This window comes from Centruroides sculpturatus, unplaced genomic scaffold (genome assembly GCF_000671375.1).
Source record: "Centruroides sculpturatus isolate CEXI.00-Female unplaced genomic scaffold, Cexi_2.0 scaffold685, whole genome shotgun sequence".
NCBI lineage: Eukaryota > Metazoa > Arthropoda > Arachnida > Scorpiones > Buthidae > Centruroides > Centruroides sculpturatus.
The window spans coordinates 250,231-272,314 of NW_019385243.1; the positions used below are offsets into that span (position 1 = coordinate 250,231).

The 22,084-nt window shown below is 28.7% G+C and overlaps 4 protein-coding genes across 6 annotated transcripts; 1 reads left to right on the top strand and 3 right to left on the bottom strand.

Annotated features, from left to right (window-relative positions):
• Nucleotides 1-2,748: 2,748 nt before the first annotated feature.
• Nucleotides 2,749-3,236, bottom strand: LOC111636655 (serine--tRNA ligase, mitochondrial-like; the record flags this gene model as incomplete). Its single annotated transcript, XM_023381940.1, has 1 exon — nucleotides 2,749-3,236. A coding segment is annotated over exon 1 (462 nt), but the record flags the coding sequence as incomplete, so codon positions are not given.
• On the bottom strand, nucleotides 3,236-4,176 carry LOC111636639. The gene is made up of 3 exons (XM_023381920.1): nucleotides 4,139-4,176; nucleotides 3,638-3,892; nucleotides 3,236-3,384 (listed from the first exon to the last, which is right to left on the bottom strand). The coding sequence occupies exons 2-3, from the start codon at nucleotides 3,837-3,839 to the stop codon at nucleotides 3,236-3,238; spliced, it is 351 nt and encodes a 116-aa protein (XP_023237688.1). The 5' UTR covers nucleotides 3,840-3,892; nucleotides 4,139-4,176.
• Nucleotides 4,177-8,285: 4,109 nt separating this feature from the next.
• On the bottom strand, nucleotides 8,286-15,600 carry LOC111636653 (clavesin-2-like). 3 transcript variants are annotated; one of them, XR_002758565.1, is made up of 6 exons: nucleotides 15,458-15,600; nucleotides 13,968-14,213; nucleotides 10,107-10,300; nucleotides 9,922-10,032; nucleotides 8,648-9,840; nucleotides 8,286-8,572 (listed from the first exon to the last, which is right to left on the bottom strand). XR_002758565.1 is itself a non-coding variant. In XM_023381937.1 (5 exons), the coding sequence occupies exons 1-5, from the start codon at nucleotides 15,549-15,551 to the stop codon at nucleotides 9,670-9,672; spliced, it is 816 nt and encodes a 271-aa protein (XP_023237705.1). In that variant the 5' UTR covers nucleotides 15,552-15,600; the 3' UTR covers nucleotides 8,286-9,669. The 3 variants fall into 3 exon arrangements, 2 of the variants coding, with proteins under 2 accessions (XP_023237705.1, XP_023237706.1); XM_023381937.1 differs by having other exon boundaries at nucleotides 8,286-9,840; XM_023381938.1 differs by lacking the exon at nucleotides 13,968-14,213 and having other exon boundaries at nucleotides 8,286-9,840.
• Nucleotides 15,601-17,274: 1,674 nt separating this feature from the next.
• Nucleotides 17,275-21,389, top strand: LOC111636659 (BTB/POZ domain-containing protein 9-like). The gene is made up of 3 exons (XM_023381945.1): nucleotides 17,275-17,293; nucleotides 20,385-20,570; nucleotides 20,652-21,389. Coding segments are annotated over exons 1-3 (813 nt in total). The 5' UTR covers nucleotides 17,275-17,291; the 3' UTR covers nucleotides 21,277-21,389.
• The last annotated feature ends 695 nt before the right edge of the window (nucleotides 21,390-22,084 follow it).

Sequence of the window (22,084 nt, forward strand, 5' to 3'; positions counted from 1 at the left end):
TTTGGGCTCTGCACTTATTATTATTATTAACCCGTCTTGATTATATATATAGATTAATCAATACAATGCCAAGTTTTATAAACTTTTATACAAAACATGGACATAATAATAATAGTTTCAAAATCACTTTCAATTTTATTTTGAATTTTTTGTTAATTAAATCCAACTTTTTATTTATTATTAAATTTCTTCAAGTAAAATGGATCTAATTATATATAAAATTCAGAATAACTAGAGTGAGTTATTTTAACTTGTACACTGTTAATAATTTATATTGCTAATCCTGTTATACCAAAGTATTGTTCAGATGATCTATCTAAAGGCTATTCTCAGTCAACATCCTTCTATATAATCCATTATAAATACAATTACCAGTATAAAAACAAACTTTTTCATTTTCAGACATCACACTTGAAGCAAATAAGCACAAATTTGAAATTTAAGTTAAACATCACTAGTTTTACATTTAAAATTTTAAATATTTTAAAGTTTTTAAAATGTTTGTGTATCAAAACATTTAAAATATATATCTGCATTAGAAATGTTGATAAATTGAATATTTTTAGATTTGTGCTCATTTACTTGTTCAAAAGTACATATAATAAGATGAGGTGAGAGATGCTTGAAAACAGTTAATGAATGTGCTTTTAAAGTAATTTTGAATTTCTTTAAATGGCTAATTGTATTCATAATAGATTTTTTTATATTGGAAAAATATACAAACATTCTATTTTAGATTCTGTATATGTTTTAATTTAATTTTTTAAAATTAAATTCCAAAATGCTATAAACATGTTTTGATTTATAGTTTACTCATTTTTTGTGTTTTTTTTATTGTTCTATAAATTCAATTTCTTACTTTTCATAGAAAATTTATTTTTAATCTTAAAAACTATGTATTAAACTGATTTTTTATACCTTTTAGTAAAGGGTATATAAAGTCAATAAAAGGTCATTCTAAAGTTAACACAAACCATAGCATTTAATTACTTAATATTTTTAAGGTATATGAATTATTTGCATACTAAATAAAAATTAAAAGTTGTTTCCTATGTCTATACAGTGATGCCTTGACTTACAAATTTAATTTGTTCCATGACGGAACTTGTAACTCAAATTACTCATATGTCAAAATCAATTTTCCTCATTGAAATGAATTGAAATGCCATTAATTTGTTCCGGACCCCCAAAACACTAGAGTTACATGTTTATAAATAAGAAAAATGTTCTTATAAATAATGAATATTGTATAAAAACACAATAGAATGTACTGCAGCAAATTGGTTTTGTGGACGTTGTGGCATTCGCTACATAGATAGAAACAAAGAAAGGATAGAAAATTTGAGAAACAAGATACAGTGGTGCTACACACAACACAGAAGTAAACTAATGCCTAATGCAGGGGTCGCCAAACTTTTTTCATCATTGGCCCCCTACAACTTTTTGAAACCTCACATTGACCCACACCAAAAAGTGTGTGTTACAAACAAAAACAAAAAGCGCTTACTATTTTAATATTATCTTTTAATTTTACATTTTTTACATTTATAGTACAGTACTGTACAGTACATATGTTAATAATAATTTTTGTAACTGACAATCAATAAGATGGATAAGCTTGATAATCCTTAGCAAGATTAGCAATATTCCGTTCAAAATTTGTAAGTTTTAGTCTTTACATCAACCCCCCAATAATGTTATATCGACCCTCAGGGGTCGATATAGACCACTTTGGCGACCCCTGGCTTAATGCCACTCAATCACATGTTTTTCTATAAGCTAGCCTGTCAGACATTGGAAAAATAACAAAAATGACAAAATTACAGCAGTTTTCCATCTTCTTTCTCTTATTTAATTTAATTGCATATATATTGCCAAGTAAAATAAGGTATTTTAATGATATAATTGAAGTTTTATAACAGCTAACTGAAGAGCTAGTTTTTAATTTTTGAGAAATTTCTTTCAATCTTTTTCATATATATTTGTAAAACTTGCCACCATGTTCTAAGTTAATAAAACAAACTGCTAAGCTTAGGCAACCAAAATTATTCTTTAATGTTTTTGGACATTCTACAACTGTCCTCAGCTTGCAAAGAATACAAACCAATTGCAACAAATTTGTATTCTTTGCAAGCTGAAGATAACTTTAGAATGACTGCAAATGTTACTGAATAAAAAGCAATTTCTGTTGCCTGAATTTCACACTTTGATCTTTAAAATAGCAATTATCTTGAATGAGGTATTTCATACTATATTTTCTATCTGTGCACATATATATTTTTACATAAACACTAGATAATTATTTTCCTATCTGTTTCTTAAAATTAAATTGCATATTAAACCTAAAAATTACCAAATGCCAATTTGTGTAATACAATGTAGAATGCAATTCTTAATTACTGTAAAATTAATAGTTTTTTTTATATTAAACAGTTATACAGTTTTCATTACAGTTAATAAATGAGTGAAAATAAAATTATTTTATTTGGCTGCATTATTATATCATTATATAAACAAATTACTACATAAATGCACATATAGCAAAGTTTACCACCTATAAAATGTACCTTAATTGTAGCAAGTAATCTTGTAAACTCTAACATATAACAACTCATTGAATATTTTTCCCTGGAAGAATAAAAATTTGCTATGCAATTAATTGTTATAAACTGCATAAATAAAATTATTTATCTGTAAAATGATGACACAAGATTTGTATAAATATTATAATCTTTTTAATTTCTTCTCAGTCATCATATAATACATTATTTCTGAAGAGGCACTTTTATCAATTTTTTCAAGTCCATTCATATACGGCCTAAGAACTTCTGGTATTGTTACGCTTCCATCTTTATTTTGATGTGTTTCGAAAATACTTGTAATCAATCTCGGTATAGCACATGCAGTACCATTCACAGTGTGAGCAAATTTCAAAATATTATCTTTATTATAGTATTTTATACCTAACCTTCTACTTTGATAATCTGTACAATTAGAAGCACTAGTTACTTCTCCATATAAACCTTTCCCTGGCATCCATGCTTCTATGTCATATTTTCTATAAGCAGCTGCTGCAAGTTCCACGGAAGGCATGTCCAATACCTTGAAGTGAAGTCCGAAATCAGAAATAAATTCTTTTTGGATTGAAAGAAGTTTGTTCAAAAATTCTTCACTTTCAGACTTTGTTTCATTAGCCGTCACACCAAACATTTCCACTTTGGTAAACTGATGAACTCTAGAAACANCTTACTTGTAAAGTTTCTCTTAAAAGCACAATTGATCTACAACGTTTATTGTCTTCCGATTGTGGCTTTTTCGACTTCGAATTTTTAGAAATGGCTCCAGTTTCACTGCTTGGTTTGATCGCAATTACATGATTAGTAGCTGAAAAATTAAAGATTTTTTTATGCATAAGAAAAAAATACGTAAACATATTAGTGAATAATTATTGAAGTAAAATCTGTTAATTAAAGATATCATTACAATGATATAACTTAAAATCTATGAAAGCCAAGAGTTCCTCGTTGCAAGCATTACAACGATGCTTGCAAACATTACAATGATGCATACAATAAAAAAAAGATTTATCATTAAAAAAATGTTATTGTTTTAAATTATAATATTAACTATAGCTTACTTTTGCCTTTGTTCATAATGACTGCATCTGTTCCTGTGGATTTTTCCACGAAAGCAGTTCGCATGATCCGATCTTGATTTTCTGTTAAAGAATATAACTCATTATTATTTAGTGAAGTAGGACGCATTGAATACTCTGATCCAGTTTCAAATTCCTTCTTTTCATGAAAATTTTCTTTAGTTATCACAGCATTAAAGGCCATATTCTTTTATAAAATATGCTTTGTGGTGCTACCAAGATATCAATCTAAAACTCCTAAAAAAGAAATTTAATTTAATATAATAAAAAATATATGTTTGATGCGGATTATTTGTAAAATATATTAAATTTTTAATTATCATAACTAATATTACTTTTTAATAATAAAAAATGTTTAAAATAATCGATAAATTTTACAGTTCTTATAGCATACTTATACCCTATAAGGCAGAATATATAATTATAAACATTAATTTTATGTTATTTAAAGTAATTTATAAATTCAAAATACAGTTAAAGTACTTTTTAAAATATATTCTTACTGTTAAAACTTAAATATTTTCTAAGCGACTTTAAATCAATATTCAGTGCCGAAAACAATTCGTTCATTACAAGCTTAAATAATATTTAAAGATTACGAGCAATCTTTATTATATTATTTTATTTTTAAAAACAATGATAATTATTTAATATTTTATTAATTAAAATAATAAGAAAATTAAAATATTAATACTTAATTAGCAATTTTATAAGATTTATAAATGAATTTGCATCTTATCATGCGATTTGCAACGTTTAGTGAATTTTAAAATTAAGTTATATTATTAATGCTTGAAATTCCAAGCTCGATAAAAATAAATGCCGAATAATAATAAGTTGAATGAAATTTTATAATTCATGTTATATTTAAAATTTTATATAGGCCTACTGTTACAACGTATAGTAAATAAACATTAGAGACAACACTCCCTCTCTTTTACCGTGGATTCGACCGAGAATCCAATATGGCGGAATAACGAGGCTATTTGAATGCACGCAATCGAATGAAATGTATACGAGTATCATCCGAATTAATTTCGGTCGAAATTACTTCGTTTAATAAAATAGGTAATTGTACACGTACGAGTATACTCAAGTTTACAGCAAGGCAACGTTTAGGTCTAATTACCGCGTAATTATACTCTTATGAAAAGTAAAATAGCTTAATAATAAAACATGTCGGCAAAACCAAGCTTCTGGAACCGAATAAATGTGCTTCGCTGATTGTAAAACACTACAGTAGACAACACATTGTAAAAATTTAAGTTTCATTAATGTTACAAAAGTTACATGGTGAAGACAGGCTGTGTGAGAAATGGGTCTCAAAAACTAAGAAAAAAAAAAACTAAATGTAATGTAATGTGAACAAAAAGTACTGTTGATAGAAGATTAATACTAACCTCTAAAATAAGCCGAATTATAAATAAAGCGCTGAAATGTAAGATCTATTCACATATTCACTGTCAACCAAACAAGTCAACGTGTATCTACAAGTTTCTTAAGAAGTAGAATGTGTAGTCATGTTGAGTCATATACAGTTGGATTTAAATCAAATTAATAAATAAAAAGCACGTTAATTTACATTCACGTAATAAAAACGACATCCAAGAATTCGTGTTGAATGATGCTTGAGTCAAATTAATTAAACAACGAAAATTTATTATTAAATATAATTTATTTATTATTTCTCATTAGTACGTAATGTGAGAGTCAGAGGGCCGTCAAAAGTTAGATTACGTTAAGTTAGGGTAGGGTTCCGCCACCAGGTGTATTTTGTCGCATAAACAGCCGATTTTATACTTCTTAAAACGTCAGAGTGGAATCTCGGCATCAACATTAAAAAATTAATTTCTACTTTGTGCTATACTCCCATATGTACGGAGTATATGCGTTTGAAATCTTGCACTTGGCTGTAAAAATGTAAAAAGTATTTGGCTACTGATAAGTTTAAAATTATACATATTTTAAATATATCTAGGCAATCAAAATTATTATGAATATATTAGGAATATATTTTTTTTGTTTGGTTCTAGGATTTAAAAAAATATTTAACGATTCCCCCTGGAAGTCGACGAACTTACACGTGACTCATCTCTGTTCTTAGTCATTGTTTGTTCATTGATTGCTTTCACTAAGTTCTTCATGTAAACATTGCCGAAAACAAAGGGGGGAGTGCAATGTTCCCCATTTCTATATATGTTTTTGATTATTTAATTGTTCTTTCCTCTTTTCTTTGGCATGTTGTGAGATTTCTGATAGTTAATTAATAAACTGTTTTATTCTAATTAATTTAAGTAGATTTTAAATTTGGAAAGGGGGAGTCTCTAGATTGGTAAAATAGGCGAACTTCCTCCTACAACTTCGGTTGTTATTTAATATACAGTTAGGGTTCACCCGAATACATAATTAAAAAAGATATAAAGTAAATAAACAAAAATTATTACAAATAACAGTTTACAAATATATATATATATATATATATACTTGAAGGGGGTGGTCCTCACATTATTTATACCTACAAGGTAAGTACAGTACTACTATTTTGTTTTTATACAAAGTACAGTACCTGTTAAGGTTAGATTGAATGAATTGATATTTAGAGGAAAAAATTCAAGTGTTTTTAAACCGTTATTATTATTGGCAATGGGCATTTGGGCAAAATGGAAAATTGCATTTTAGGGCAAGATGGAATAGTTTCCATGTTACTCGCGCGCAATTATTTTGATTTCTGTTTTCAATTTATCTAACTAATTGAGGATGTAATTGTTTTTAGATGGTGAACAAGTATATAAGAAAAAGCAACAAAGGTTCTTCGACTGAAGAAACTGCAGGTGGCGATGGATGAAGGTTTTGTGTATTATGTGGAGAACCATATGTGGAACCGCCCACAGAGGACTGGATACAGTGTCCAGTGTGTTGTGGTTGAGCACATGAACTATGTACAGACACAAAAGATGGATGTTTTTTATGTGTCAATTGTAAAATGTAGGGATATCCTATGTATTTCATCTTGCCTTCAACCTGAAGGCAAGATGAAATTTTTGACGTTTTTACTTCATGATTCCTAATAGATTTTATACTTAATATTAATTATTTTTAATTACACAATTTTTTAACCATCTAAGATCTCTGTCGAGACTGATTAAAATAAAAGCTTTATATTATGTTGTTTTACGTTTTTTTACATCATAAAATTAAACCTTTCATCCTGCCCTCCCTTCCCCTACTATTTTTCACGTTTGCCAGACCGCAGTCCTCCAGTTATTACGGTCTTTTATTGTTTTCACTTCATCTCAATCAAACTTTAATTTGTTTCGTCATAGTCGTTGTTTCGTATATTTCATTTGCGAAAAATAAATACAAAATTCATTTCTTATCATTTTCTAGACGCAGATTTTCATATTTCGTTTAGTTTCTGTTTTGAATTCTGATCGACCAGGTCGTTCAGTTTTGGTTTCCTTTTCTCTACGAACCACAATCTTAGATTTGTCGTGTAAAGCAAAGCCACAGATCATAAAAGAAAACGAAAAGCTTCAGATTTATATTTTAGATTTTCTCATTGACAGACATATTGCTTTTACTACTTTAATAAAAATGTAGTTTAAATACTTTACAACTGAAATTTTGGTCACTAAGTAATTGACTCTCGTCCACAATATCGATATACAGTAATGCACAATACTACTATATACAGTAGAATCCCCGTACATTCTCAATAACAGATCCGCTAAAACGAAGCAAATATATATTAATTTTGAATCTAGATCTTAGAAGACATCAGAGAATTGCAGGCATTTTCTTCCGGTTCGTCATGGATATCCTTTCAAACATGATTCTTGCGTATTCTAATAGAGATTTCGATATAACAGACGAGTAATACGAATAATAAATAAATAAAATTCTTCAATTTTAAAAAAGGGTTCATTAAATAAAAAAGTTCAGACTTTAAAAATTAAAAAAAAATATTCTGATTATGGTGAGACTGAATATTTTGGTTACATCAAACAAATTAGATGTGTCGATAATGGATTAGATCCATTTTTTTTATTTTTGATTTGATAAACATATTTAAAGCTGAAGTGAACAAAAGCCTTTGTAATTAAATAATTGCATTAAAACAATTCTAGGTTTTATATGGCTTACATGTGTTTTACATAAACTACATTATAAAAGTTTTAATACAGTTTGTATAGGATTAACATCATTAAAATAATTATTTACATTTTTGTAATACTGTGTACTTTTTTATTTAACTTCGTAAAACATTAAATATTCAAATCTCTGTTTACAGTTGTGAATTTCTACATATTTTGTTGACATTTCAAAGATCTAATAAATAATAATAATAAATAATAGACAAAATTTTATTTAAATTGACAAAAGTGGTCAAAGCCGTAACTNATCATCTCAAATATATATTTATCCTCTGTCATTCAAATTTAATAAGAGAGTTTATTAAGTTTTTGTTTGTTATTTGGGTATGGTAATAATTTTTCGTAACGACTTCTTTGTCCTATGTATTAAATAAACTAAAAGTTAGATTATATTAATCTATGCCAAACTTTAAAGTTTTTTGATTTTGTTTTAACTAATAAACTTTAAATTGACAAAAGTGGTCAAAGCCGTAACTTTTTCTTACATCTATGCCAAACTTTAAAGCTTTTTACAATTTTTTTGATTTTGTTTTAACTAATAAACTGTTTATTTAAAAAAAATGTTTGAAATGTAAATTGTAAAAACTTTTGCTTCACAAGGCTTTATACAGTTCCTTCCTCACACTTTAGTTTGGTCATTTTTATAACTTTTTTCTGATTGTTTCTGAGTTTGTATATGTTGTTGTACGTCTATCATTGTCATTACAAGTACTAGGCAGTAGATTATCGTTTCCAATATTTTTAGGTAAAGTGGACCTAGTACCTCAAAATTTCAAAATTCAAATGTAAATAACATAACGTGCATTCATTAATGTAAAACTCGTATTTTATTCCTTACCTGAAAGATCAACTTGTTTCTTCTTGGCGACAACTTCAGCTTTTCTCTCTGATGGACACTGTCGCTTTCAGGGTACTATAATGGTTAATCACGTGGAAGCTGCATTAATTGGCCATCGATTGTGTGACTGAATGATTTTATTAAAAATTGATTTTTAAAATGCTTGTCACATATACGAGCCTTTGTAGTTAATTCCTTATTTTCATGTGGAATTAATTTTTTCCAGCGTTCGAAATGGTTTTCTGGAACCCTAACAATGTGCCTTTTATTGTCTTTTTCACTAAGATACAGTACTTTCCGTTCATAACAAGTTTCACTTTTCTTCGTCATTCTCCTGCCCTCATCGTTTTTCCGATGAATTAATAATTAATTAATGTACGAGTATTTACAATTTGTCGTAATTCTTATGTGCCATTAATTAAAGTGTCCCGTCTAATCTTTTTGCTATTTCGAATTCAATTGAAATGACATTTTTACAGCTGAAAAGATAAATAATATACTGTATATACCCGTATTTTAATTATATACGCTACGTACACTGTCTCTGATAGAACAATGTATACTGATATTGAGGACATCAGTACTAAAAACTTTCTTTATTGTGATACACAAGTGAACACAATACTTTTAATATTTTTATTACACAACACTTAAATACTACAATTAAGCTAGCGTTGTTGGTAAAAATGCTAATGTTGAATTTAAATCTTATTTATTGTTTATTTTAATGTTTTATAATTTAATTAGTCAACAAATATTTATAACAAATTACTTTGTTATCAATGTCCTCAATCATACAGTGACCGTGAAGTGTCTTAAATTCTGTACAAGAACGTTGGCAACTGTAGTTGTTACTGATGCTCTGAAGAATATTAGTTGTTATTGATGATGTTACAAATGCAGAATGTTACAGAAGAGTTTCAGACTATTACTGATGCTATAAAACGATTAGTTGTTTTCTTGAGAGAGTGAGAATTTTATCGATTGAATTGAATTTTAATAAAAAGAATCACTCTTTTATTCTAATTTTTCCAATATTTTTCATTTTCTTCAAAGAACGATTGATACAATTTCATTTTTTCGTAAAAATGCGATGGATCATACTCCGATAATTCCCCTCCAAAATCACTAGGAAGATATTTTGGATCGATAAATTTGTGTAAGGTATTAAAATCCGAATTATGGATATAAATCTAAAATTATAAATCATTAGATCAGCATTAATTATGTAAAATTTTTAAAATAAAACATTTAATTTTCATAAAATTACTTACACGTTTCTTAATTTTATAAGGCAAAAAAGGTAAAACTAATCCAAATGCAATTTTTATTAACTTATTGTTATTGATGATGTGAAATTCTTTATATCTTATAGGATAGGATTTCTATAAAATTTTTAAAAATTAATCGAAATTCTTTTTAATATTAAAGAATTATAAGTAATGATTTACATATTTACATAGAGAGCTGATACTGCTAAAGATATCATTCTTGGTGTTGCATGGAATACTTGTCTTAAAGTAACATCTTTTGCATCAATTATACTTGTTAATCCATTAATCTGCAATAAATGTTCGTTGAGTAACAAATCGTTACCGATTATCATCGTTCGTAACACATCTAATGGCGAAACAGTGTTATGATTCCATCGACCTGTAAATAACAATGAGGTTAAGTTAATGCGAGCTAACATGATTCTGTCAATTGATAATATAAAATTACAGTACTGTTGAATCTCGATTTTGATATAAAGTGATGTCTCGCACTTCGAATTTAATTCATTCTACGAAGTCGTTCGAAGTTGGTATCAATTTTTCCCATTAGAAATAATGGAAAATGAATTAATATTAATTCATTAATCCCTGAGTAATACCCATTTCTATAAACTTAAAACAGCAAATACATATAACTTAAAGTAAAAATAGCACAATTAAATGCCTTGATAATAAACTAAAACATAAAGTACGTAAATACTAAGGTGCAATTATTTATTGTGACATTGTCCCAATGTTCTCCATCTCAAATTAGTAGTGTCTTACCCCTGTATATCATACTTTCCTGTTAGAAATAGAGTCGTGCTAATCATCTAACTCCTTTTAGGGGACAATATTTGAATTGAATTAGCGTGATTTTCGATGCGAACCGGAAGTTCGTATATACCGGTAATTAATCAGGCCTCCTACCCCTAAAGTTTCCATATCTGGTCTCCATCTAACTCCTTTCTCGAGATTACGGAAGGACAAACAGCCAGACGGATGACGTGGGAATTCATAGGTCTACAATTTTTACAAATTGTATAGCCGAATAAAATAAAAACTACGTTTATTGATCGCCTACCGTTGACTCCGGTATCTTAATATAGATGTATGGTTTAATTACAACAGTTGTGAAATTTAACATGTTATAGATGATGTGAGATTTTATCCTTTGTTTAGAATCTTACTTTAAACTCACTACTTCACGTTTTCTTTGAATAAAATCAAATTGTAATGACTTCGGATAAAAAGAGTATCGGGAATATTATGCATTATGACTTCCGAAAATGATATAACGCCGTATAAACAGTAAAAACAATTGTAAATTGGATGGGGACGATTATCATAAACTTCGAACATGTCATTTGTGGTTTAAAAAGTTCTGTTCGGAAAAATTTGAACTGATTGCTGGAAGAAATTCTTAAAAATCGATGATTAACGCACAGCACAGTATATATAACTAAACACACGAAATATAAAGAGAAATGTGCTGAAAACATTCAAGCATAACACAGGAAAAAGAGACGAATTGGACACATAACAGATTGCATTTATGCTTCGAGCACATTTTTTTCACTGCATGCGCAATTCGAACTTTGAAGCATCGTTCGAAGTTCGAAACAATTTTTTGTCGAATTTTGCGTTCGTACTCAGAATCGTTCGAAGTACGAGGTACCACTGTAACCGATTTCGTAAAGTATAAAATAAATATACTTATTACGAAGTATCCATATAGTGCTTAAGAATTTGTTAAGGATTTGAAAACTGAGACTATTAGTGTGGGAGTGGCCGAACCCACATTGAGCTTGCTAAAAGAGTGCCCACAGATATATTAATAATAAGTTCATTTTGTAGTTAGGCATGACATCTTCGCATACAACGGACTATCGGAAGTACTAGACTATCACTTCCTTTTATATCGAGAATAAACAGTAATATATAGTGTTATTGAGATATCCCAAAATTTTGAAACATTTTAAATTAGAAGAGCTATTTAATAACATTGAACTACATTTTCATCCAATTCAATATGTAAATCAAATTATAATAAATGGTTTTTTCTTCCTTAATATATAAATTTTCTTTCATGTTTACTACTAGGCTAAAAGCCCGATTCTTTATCAATTCTATATATTTTCAAAATCTTTGTATAGGAAGCATGTTCAGTTTTTCAACTGAATTACAGTGGAATCTCGGTATACGACCTTAATCCGTTCCTGGTGTTTGGACTTATACCGAATACGACGTATACCAAACCAACCTTTCCCATAAGAAGTAATGTAAAAATGATTAATCCGTTCTCATGTAAAAAAAATGGCTGGCTTTAAACACCTCGCTTTCCTCGCTAGTTTCTGCTTGATTTTTCATGAGATCAGCATGTATGCTTTTAACTTTCTCGCAAATAATTTCTTCCGATACGCTGTCGCAGGCACACTGTTTTTCAGTTATCCAAAGCAAAAGCAATTTCTCGACGTGATCTAATGTCTTCGATCTCTGTTTAGAAATTGATTAAACCCCTTTCGCAACATTAGCAAGTTTAATAATGTCTTTATTTTTCACGATTGTCGATATCGTCGTTCTCGGAATAAGGAATGCAACAGTTAAATCTCGTTAAATCTCGAACACGCGTGGGACCTTCATATTTCTCAACAATCTCTTTTTTTCAGTTCCGTTGTGATTTCAGTCATTTTTTTATTTTTCTGTTGCCCTTTTGCAATTCATGATTAATAAAAATAATAAAATGTTACTTACAAATTAAAATCAGAAGAAATTTAAGAAAGTTATAAACCGTAGCACCGCGAACGTCTAGTCTAGTGTAGTACACCGGTAGTGCTACTTGTTCATAGATGGCGCGTATAATTAAATTAAGTCGTATACCGAACAAATGTCGTATACCGAGCAAAATTTGTTTCGTCCAAACAGGACGTATTCCGAATTGGACGTATTCTAACCGAGGTTCCACTGTATAGTCTATTACTTTCTATTCTCATATATATCATACGCTAAAACTCTCAGAAAACCTACAGGGTGATTAAGTCCGGACTACTTGAAGACAATTCTAGTAATTTCATCTGATTATCATTAAAACATTAAAGTGTGTTATGCAAGACAATAACGTATTGCGTTGTCTTGCTGAAACCAGAAATTTAATTCGGCAATTCGTTTCTAGTAAATAGGCTTGAAGTATATTCATACATCTTCGGCTATTCACACAACGTTTAACGAAAACCAATTTGTTGTACCATTGAAGCTAAAAACTCTCCATACCACCAATGATCCACCAACACTAATAAGCTTCGGCAAAACTTCAGGCTCTTTGCTTTAATCGTGTCAGTAATATTGACAATCCAAATGAAATTTTTTCTCATACGAAAGATCACATTTTTGCCGCTCAATGCCACACCTTTGGTACTCTTTGGGAAATTTCAATCTTGCTGCAATTTGATTTTGGTTTTACCTTTTGTTGTGACTTTCTTTTTGTACTTTTGAAGATTTTATATTGGAACACTTTATATTGCATATCTCGTGCAATTTGACTCGTGAAAATTTTACATTTTCTCTGGGCGTATGACGTACGATTTAGCGTTTTTCACGTGAAATTCATTTCGATTTGTATCAAGATTTTCCAATGGAACGTCAGTATTTGTTTAATTTTTTTTAAATCGAATAAATTACTGATTTAAAATTACATTTGGCGGCAATTACATATGTTAGTATCTATAATTTTAACAACGTTATTGTTATTTGTATCATACATTGATGGTTGCATTTTGTATTATAAAAACATATAAATCAATCACATGTAAGGTTTGTATTAGAAGTCATAATTAATAGACATTACACATATAATTATAGACAAAAGCAAGTCACAATGATTCTACAATTATATAATACTAATAATTGTCAAATAAAATCGTAGCACTTACAAATACGTTTAAAGTTATAATTAAATACAAAATACTACTTCTCTATACTATATATTAGATGTTACTGTAATTATAGCTTATAAAGTATACTCACGTATCATTTCTATACAGTATTTTAAAGCAGAAGAGTTAACTTACGAACTATTAGAACTCCAATGACCCGTCCATTTTGATCGGTATTGGGTAGATAGCCGACAATTTTATCATTTAAACATTTACTTACAGCAGAAGGAGTTAAATTTGTAAAAAAATCTTTATAAATTCTTCTTCTAACTTCATAATAATTCTTTAATAAAATAAATGCTTTTTCCCTATCGAATTTCTTCGCACGCAAAAAACTTAAAAGGAAAATATCATCCGTTCTGCACTTTAAATCTTTGTCTTCTATTAAATATATTAAATGTTTTTTTAATTTAAATTAAATTAATAAAATGTCGCTATCAAAAATAAAAATACAGTGGTGCCTCGTATAACGTACGCCTCGAATAACGGACGCTGCGAATAACGGACTTTCTGTTTGACCGTTACGTGACTCGAGCAACGGACTTGCTGCGAACAACAAACTTTCCGTTCGGCAGTTACGTGAGACGAACAATGGACTTTTTTCGAACAAGTGCGAATGATGTTTCCACTCTTTTGCCGTTGCCAATGACAATCTGCTATTTTTAGGATATATTAGTATTATTAGGATGTAATGTAATATATGTTGACGATTCAAATAAACGAAATGTAATTGTGTAGATGCCGAGGTGGCAGGACGAAAAGAGGTTGTAAAAAACAAACGGAGCGAGAGTAGCTCGTAGAAGTGTTTAGTGATCTTAATTAATAAAGAATTATTCGTATCATATAATCTGGCAAGTTAAGTCATTTATAATGCATCATGGCTTCTAAAAAAAAAAAAAAACGGAAAGGTGATTTCAATTGAAACAAAGCAAGAAATCACCAGAAGGAATGAAAGTTGACAACAACTTCCTTGTCGAATGGGAGAGGTTCAGGAGTTTACCAACGCTCATTATCCAAACAGAGCTGAGGCCAACCGGATCAATGATCTCTACGATGACACCTTTGTCAGTCATTTCCGACAGGTGTTAAAGAAGAAAGAGAAACAGACCACCTTGGTCATGTTTTTCAAGAAGCCAGCGGGCAAAAAACAAAGGATGGAACAAGAGAAGTTGACCCTGCAAGTTCCGGTAGCCTCTCCTGAATCTGACTCCGATTAAAAAACAATAAAAAAGACCCGCTGCAATGTGTAAAAAGTCTGTATCTGTATGAATGTGTAAAGAAAGTGTTCTTCCACCTCCTCCTCACAACATCTGACTACCCGGCATAATTGCTTTCTGCTCCATTTTCATTTTTTATGGTACAGTACGGTTATTTTATGCTGCGGAACGAATTATATGTTTTAACATGTATTTCTATGGGAAAATGCGTTTCGTATAACGGACGTTTCACTTAACGGACATGCACCTAGAACGGATTAAGTACGTTGTACGAGGCACCACTGTATATAAAATGATTATTAGGCCTATATATGTTGTAATGAAAGATTAAATAGAGGAAAAATAATTAAATTTTTGATTAAATTCAATTAATTAATATAAAAAATGAATTTAAAATGTTATAATTACCGAGAACAAGCTCTTTAAATAGTTTAAGTTCTTCTTCATCCCAATTTAAATTAGTTCCTGTCGAACAATCTTTGATTATTTCACTGGAAGTCATACTTTCTATACACTGTTATGCCATTAATAATCTATTTTTACAATTACAAGATTAGAAATCACTAAATCGGAATTTTAAAAATTTATATGTACGTGTTTTTTATATCAATAAGTTTTAGATAATGTTATCTCTTCTTTAACTGAACTTTGCTTTTATTTGATAAGAATGTTAATATTTATATTGATTCAATAATTGTACTTAATTAAATATAATATTAATTCTTTTATTTTCGGGATATAATTAGAATTATAAAACTAAACATGATTTTTAGAAAATTCTTAAAATTCTACACATTTTTTAGAGTAAATTTTTTATCAATATTGAGGATTATTTCAAAAATTCTGATTGAATTTTCTGAATTATTAATAAAAATAACTTTGAAAATGTGATCTTATCAACAGTTATAGTGATTAAAAGTTCAAAACATGAGTTTAAAATCTATAGTGAAACGTAGTTTTAGTTGACATTGCGATTAGCGGACAAAACTCTCATGTATATTAATAGTATTTTAACTTGTATGGAGTAATAACGTAGAAAGAAGGCAGAGATCGCTTAAAATTTTCTATCTTTTCTATTCTCCTTCGTTAAATTAAGCGGATATAACAATGAATTATGTATATTTAATATTACCACGCTTATTTTATCACTGCAATTGTTTACGTTTTGTTTGTGTATTTAAATTTTTCAGTGCCGATTTTTATAGCGAGTTACATTTTTAAATATTATTGTAATATTGTTTACATTAAGCAACAAAAGTTGAAACAAAAAAGCAGAAGGAATTAGAAAATTATCAAATATTTTACTTGACAATAATTCATAATGTCGCCTGTCTAGCTTGTTATAATTGTGGTTTTAAGTCCTACCCGAGGTCAGATTTTTTTTTCCTTTCTAGATTGATTTCTAATTAAACTTACTAGACAATGGCATTTAACACTTCTAAAGATAAATTTTGCAATTTTCTAACGGATATCTGACTTAATCGAACAAATTTTCCATTGCCGAGATGAAGTTAAATCCAGGTTCTACTGTATACAATACATGCAAAACGGCATCACGCCACACTCATAAACACAAGCTCATACATGCATATTTGTACATATATACACATACTTGCATACTTACACACACGTACGTATACAATAAACAAATAAGACACAAGTACAGTCACAAATCGTATCTACACTTCCCGTGTCAAGTATGACCTTTACAAATACTGATTTGGGCTTATCAGTGATTGAAGAATTAACCTAAACAGTTTATTATTATTAAGTATAATATTAATCATAACAAATAATATTATTGTAATTTAATTACAAAGCTTTAAATTACCCGTTAAAACTTATAATTATTTTAAAAGAAATTAAACCTTATTGAAAACTGAAAGCCATTTTTATTATTCTCATTTTTAAAAGCGAATCAATTAATTAAATATATAAAAATTAAGTTAATAATATCTTTAATACAAATTAACATAAAATTAATTATAATTTAATCGCATTAAAAAAAAATAATTAAATGTAGATAAACGTGTAAATATTTTGTAAGTTCATAATTAAAAAATAAAAAAACATAATTAAAACATTACATGTGTTTAGTGTCTTTAATATGAAAATTTTGTTTTGCATTCGTGTAATTAATTAGCACATTTTTTATTTTGATATCGAATTTTAATCTCGAATATAAAAGTTGATACATTTGCTTGTTTAATCTTTTTCCTAATGCTGTAAAATCTAATGTTTAATGTAAGTATTTTAAATTGTTTTTTTATTTAATTACAGTACTATATTCTATATTTTTTTTATTAAAGTAGAAACATTACAAGGATAAAATTATTGCATACAGGCGTATTATTTTTAAGTTTCTCAAGGATTTTAGAATGTTTCTGTGTTTTAAATTAATTTTAGAAGATGTGATGTGGTAAGACTTGATCAAACTTCACTGTTTTCTCTACATAAATTGTGTTAAATTTTGAATAATTTGTTAAGAATAATTTATTCTCTTTTACAGTTTAGGGTAATTTGTTCAACGTAGTGATCATTGTAGTATTTTTTTTAGTTTATTGAATTATTTACTATAAATGTTTCGTAGTGTTTATTGCAATTTCATAGAGTTCTAATATAGTTTTGTGGATTTGTTTGTATCTACAAATTTCATAGATCTTAAAGCTTTGATAGTTTTGTTTTTATTTAAACACTATTTAAAATGTGCATATACTTACGTGTTAAATCCCTTCATAAGGTTTGTAAATACTAAAAACTCCAACGTTTCGTATAGGCTATATTAATCGGAAAAAACATTTATGAACATCCTGTAATTTTAGTTTGATTTATTGGTTTATGGCAAAGCGACACTTGTATTTTTTTTTAATAGGAAACCGGTCCTCCCCATTTAGGTGTTACAAACGTGAAGAAAACCCTTTAAAACTCCACATAGCTAGATGTTGGTAAGGCGCGAATCTAAGACCAATTAATTACCAGTGTTCAGTAGTTTTATCTACTTGGCCACTAGTGTGTGACCGGTAGTTTATTGAGAAGATTTTAGGTTTCATGTCGTAAATACAAGAGACTTGTCTCGCTTGACGTTCGCTTTATAAATATAGCATGGAATTTAGGTAGACCTAATTGTCACGGAATAATATATAAATTGATAGTACAGTTTAAAACCAATTGTTTCTAATTCTAAAGTTATTGCTATTATAGTACGGAACTCAAAGATTTTTAGGAATATAAATGTTCTACTCATTCTATGATATAATAATACGATAAGTAAATTATCTTATATTTTGAGTAGGATCTCTGAAATTTTACAGCATCATTCTATTTTTTATAAAGAAATACTATTTATGGGAGATTTTAATGCTCGTATTGGAGAATTATTTGATTCTCAGATTAAAAATGATAATTCTGTTATATTACAGTGTCGAAAATCCAAATATCACACGATAAATAGAGTAGGAAAAACATTAAATAAATTAATAGTAAGTAGTTTAATTAATGGCATTATTCGAATTTTTCGATAGCATTTATCAACGTATTTTATTTCGAATTGCTTTCGATCGTTATCGAATCGAATTGCTGTTTTTATGGCCTTCGAACATTTGAAACTACGTCAGTAGCTGTAATTTACCTGCAGGGTTATAAAAATATATTTAAGTTTGGCTTGAATGGAATAAACAGTTCACCGAATGCACAACAAGAAACTTAATCATTACACAATAATAACAATCCTATGATTCATTCTCTATAGTCAAATCGAAATTATTTAAAAAAAATATAATTTAAATGCCGAAATTATCTAAATATTTGACATTTTTACTAGAGAAATATGCATTTTATTTGTTATATTAATATTTTATATTTTAAATTTAATACTTAGGAGACGTCTATTAATTACCTGTATAATTTAAGGGGAAACGGGTTCACGAAAAGTACTGTACTGTACATCAATGTGTATACGATGGGCAGGGAGGAGGCATTGTCTACGTGGATGCCTTTTAATAGTATTAGTTGGCATTAATGACATACGAATTTGCTGTCATAAGCCTACTTACTACTCATGCGAATGAACTATCAAAATATTTGCAGAATTTTTTCGTCATTTCTTCAATGTCGGGGTCTATGAACTGCTGTGCACGTAATGAAAAGTGAGGGAAGTTGACAAAACTATATAATTGTGCACAACAGGGAAGGGACCAAAAGAGGCTCAAAAACTGTGCACGTAAATACGTAATTAATGGACGACCACGTAAATATCGATACTGCTGTATTAGTTTTAAAAACTCCAATTTTCAATCTTTAATGATTGTAGAAATATAAGTAGAAATACGCGAATGTTTGCAATATGTGTAGAGTATTAATAACAGAAATATAACAAGAAATCTATAGTTTTGTTAAAATATGTAGATTTTTTCCCGTTNCAACGTTTCGAAGGGTCAGCAGCACAAACTCTCCGTTTTGTGTCACAATCCCAAAAAGCTTCCGCTGTACTTAGTGTAAGCATGTCTTATTGTTTTATCAAATGCGAGTATAACTGTCAATCCGTGTCACTGTGAATTTGTGTGTCCCATACACTCACTACCCAGTCATACTGACAGATCGTTAGAAGAGCGAGTATTCCTGTCTTTCACAGCAAGACAAAACCATCTTCAGGTATCGACGATGATTTTGTACGCATATGAACAAATTAACTTATTTTATTGTCTATTATATTGTCTATTTTAAGAATTTTCTTAACTTTTGTAAATATTATATATATTGTTCAATATTAAATGATATTAATTATAAATGTATTAAATTACAGAGCTGTGTCAAGGGTAGACGTTTTTATATTATTACAATATCAAATTATTTACATTTTAAACTCTTTTTAAAGGAAATACATCAAATAATAGACTAGCTCTTGGCCAATAGTTGACTAAGATCGTGCCTTGTACGACGAAAACGTTCACTTTTAAAATTAACATAACTTTTTTGCTAAATAAACGATCGATCGATCGATCAGACTGTAATATTTACGTAAACATTTATTTTTTAGTGTTTTTTTTCGTAATAAAACCACCAAATATTATAGAGTTCTTACTTAAATTTATAATAAAAACGGTTAAAGGCTTCCTGGTTGTCTCTTCATTTAATCTTTACCTCATATTAGAACGCAAAACGCATTGCAATTGCTAATGGGCTTATGTGTGGTATGTTTACTTCGTAAATCTTGGCATTTCCTACACACTAGCACAGTATATATAAATTTCTCTGTCCAACAATATTTTAGTTTATGTGCATCACCCAAAGATCCTCGGTTTTTTATTATTTTTTTCCTATTATATATTTAATTTAGGACAAGAAGAACAGAAATGGAAATTATATTACAAGTAGGAAGTTCTAAAACTCTCTTATTTAAATGTGAAAAATTACGATGGAGTAATCACAGCACAGTTTTTGCAAGTAAATTCCGAAATGTTAATTCTATACGGAAAATAAATATTACAGATATAGAGGCAGAAACTTTTATAGATATATATCAGTAAGAAAATACTATATTTTTTATATTTATATGACATTTTTAAGTATAGACAATATTTAAATTATATATTTTATTTTCTAGATACGTTGAATGTGGGAAATTCAATCCAGAAAACGCAATAAAAGCTATGGATATTTATATTGCATCTACGAAATATGAGATGAATTCTTTATCAAAAGAATGTGAAAAATACATCTATAATACCCTTTCTTTAAGTAATTTATGTTATATTCACGATCTAGCCATTAAAAATTGTTTAATAGAATTGAAAAATAAATGTAAAGAAATGATTACTAAAAATGCTTCAGTAATTTTGCATGATAAGAATTTTCTAAATGCCTCACCGCTTGTTATGAATGAAATTTTGAAAAATAACGATATGGTTGTTGCTGAGAGAGATGTTTATAGTTTTCTAATCAACTGGGCAAAGTCAGAAAGCAAAAGAACGAAGAAAAGATCCTCTCCGGGTAGTTTGCGAAGAGTAATCGATTCTTTTATCATACATATAAGATTCCTCTCAATGTCTCCTGAAGATTTTATCAGAGGACCTGGTTTAAGTAAAATTTTAAATCATAATGAAGCATCTTCGATTTTAATGAATATTATAATTCCTAATTGCTCAAGATTACCTGTTTGGTGCAATCGTGAAGATAAAGAAAGAGGAACTTTTAGTAGAAGAAGAAGAATTAATTCATGTAACAGTTAAATAGTTATGACTGTATATTCTAAGATTATGTACAGAATTTCAATTAAAATTTTTTTAAATTTTATTTAAAAAAGTTATTTGTGTAGAATTACAAAACTGTAAATATTATTATAGCAACACAGCATTAAAGAAATGAGATCCAAACAAATATTGTGCCCATTTTTCTCCAAAAGCCATAAAAGTATATAATTAAATCAAAATTTATACCATTTATCAGAAAAAATTTTAATTTATCTTACTTTTGTATCATGTTTTTTATGTGGAAGAATAAATTTTGATGCTCAAAAGACTCGTCTGCTGGCTTCTACCTGGACATTAATTACTAGTATTTAGAGTACATGTATCTTTGCTAATTTAAACGTATTAATTTGGCGATAATACTTTAAAATTAAATTTATAATAAAATGTATTAAAAGTTTAACATCATTCAAACTATATATTTTGAAAGGCAATATCATTACCATCCAATTTCATTGAATTTCGAAGACCTTGTATAAGCCTGGTCTATGCTATATACAGTACATATATTTAAAATCTCTTACGCCACTTTTTTTTCAATTTTTTAGATAGATAAATATATTTTACTTTCTAGGCTGTTATATATAACAGAAGGAGTTATAGCGATCGGTTAAAAGCTAACCTTCCAAGATTTTTTGCTTTGTTATCGATTTCCCCCTGCCCTCTGGGCACTAAGAGAGCATTTTTATCAAGACCATTGTAGTTTCAGCCAGGTCCACAATGGAGCGACCGGATAATGAAGGATGGGGTCCGACGCATTCGGGAAAGACCACTCTCCAAAAAATTCAGG

Excerpts from the sequence above, each read along its gene's own strand:
- LOC111636653 (XM_023381937.1), bottom strand. The coding sequence starts at position 15,551 with ATGACTTCCAGTGAAATAATCAAAGATTGTTCGACAGGAACTAATTTA. Across the intron at positions 10,033-10,106 it reads TAGCAGTATCAGCTCTCTAT|AAATCCTATCCTATAAGATA; the intron begins GTAAATATGTAA and ends AAAATTTTATAG. Across the intron at positions 9,841-9,921 it reads CTTATAAAATTAAGAAACGT|ATTTATATCCATAATTCGGA; the intron begins GTAAGTAATTTT and ends TTATAATTTTAG.
- LOC111636659 (XM_023381945.1), top strand. Across the intron at positions 20,571-20,651 it reads ACTTTTATAGATATATATCA|ATACGTTGAATGTGGGAAAT; the intron begins GTAAGAAAATAC and ends TTTATTTTCTAG.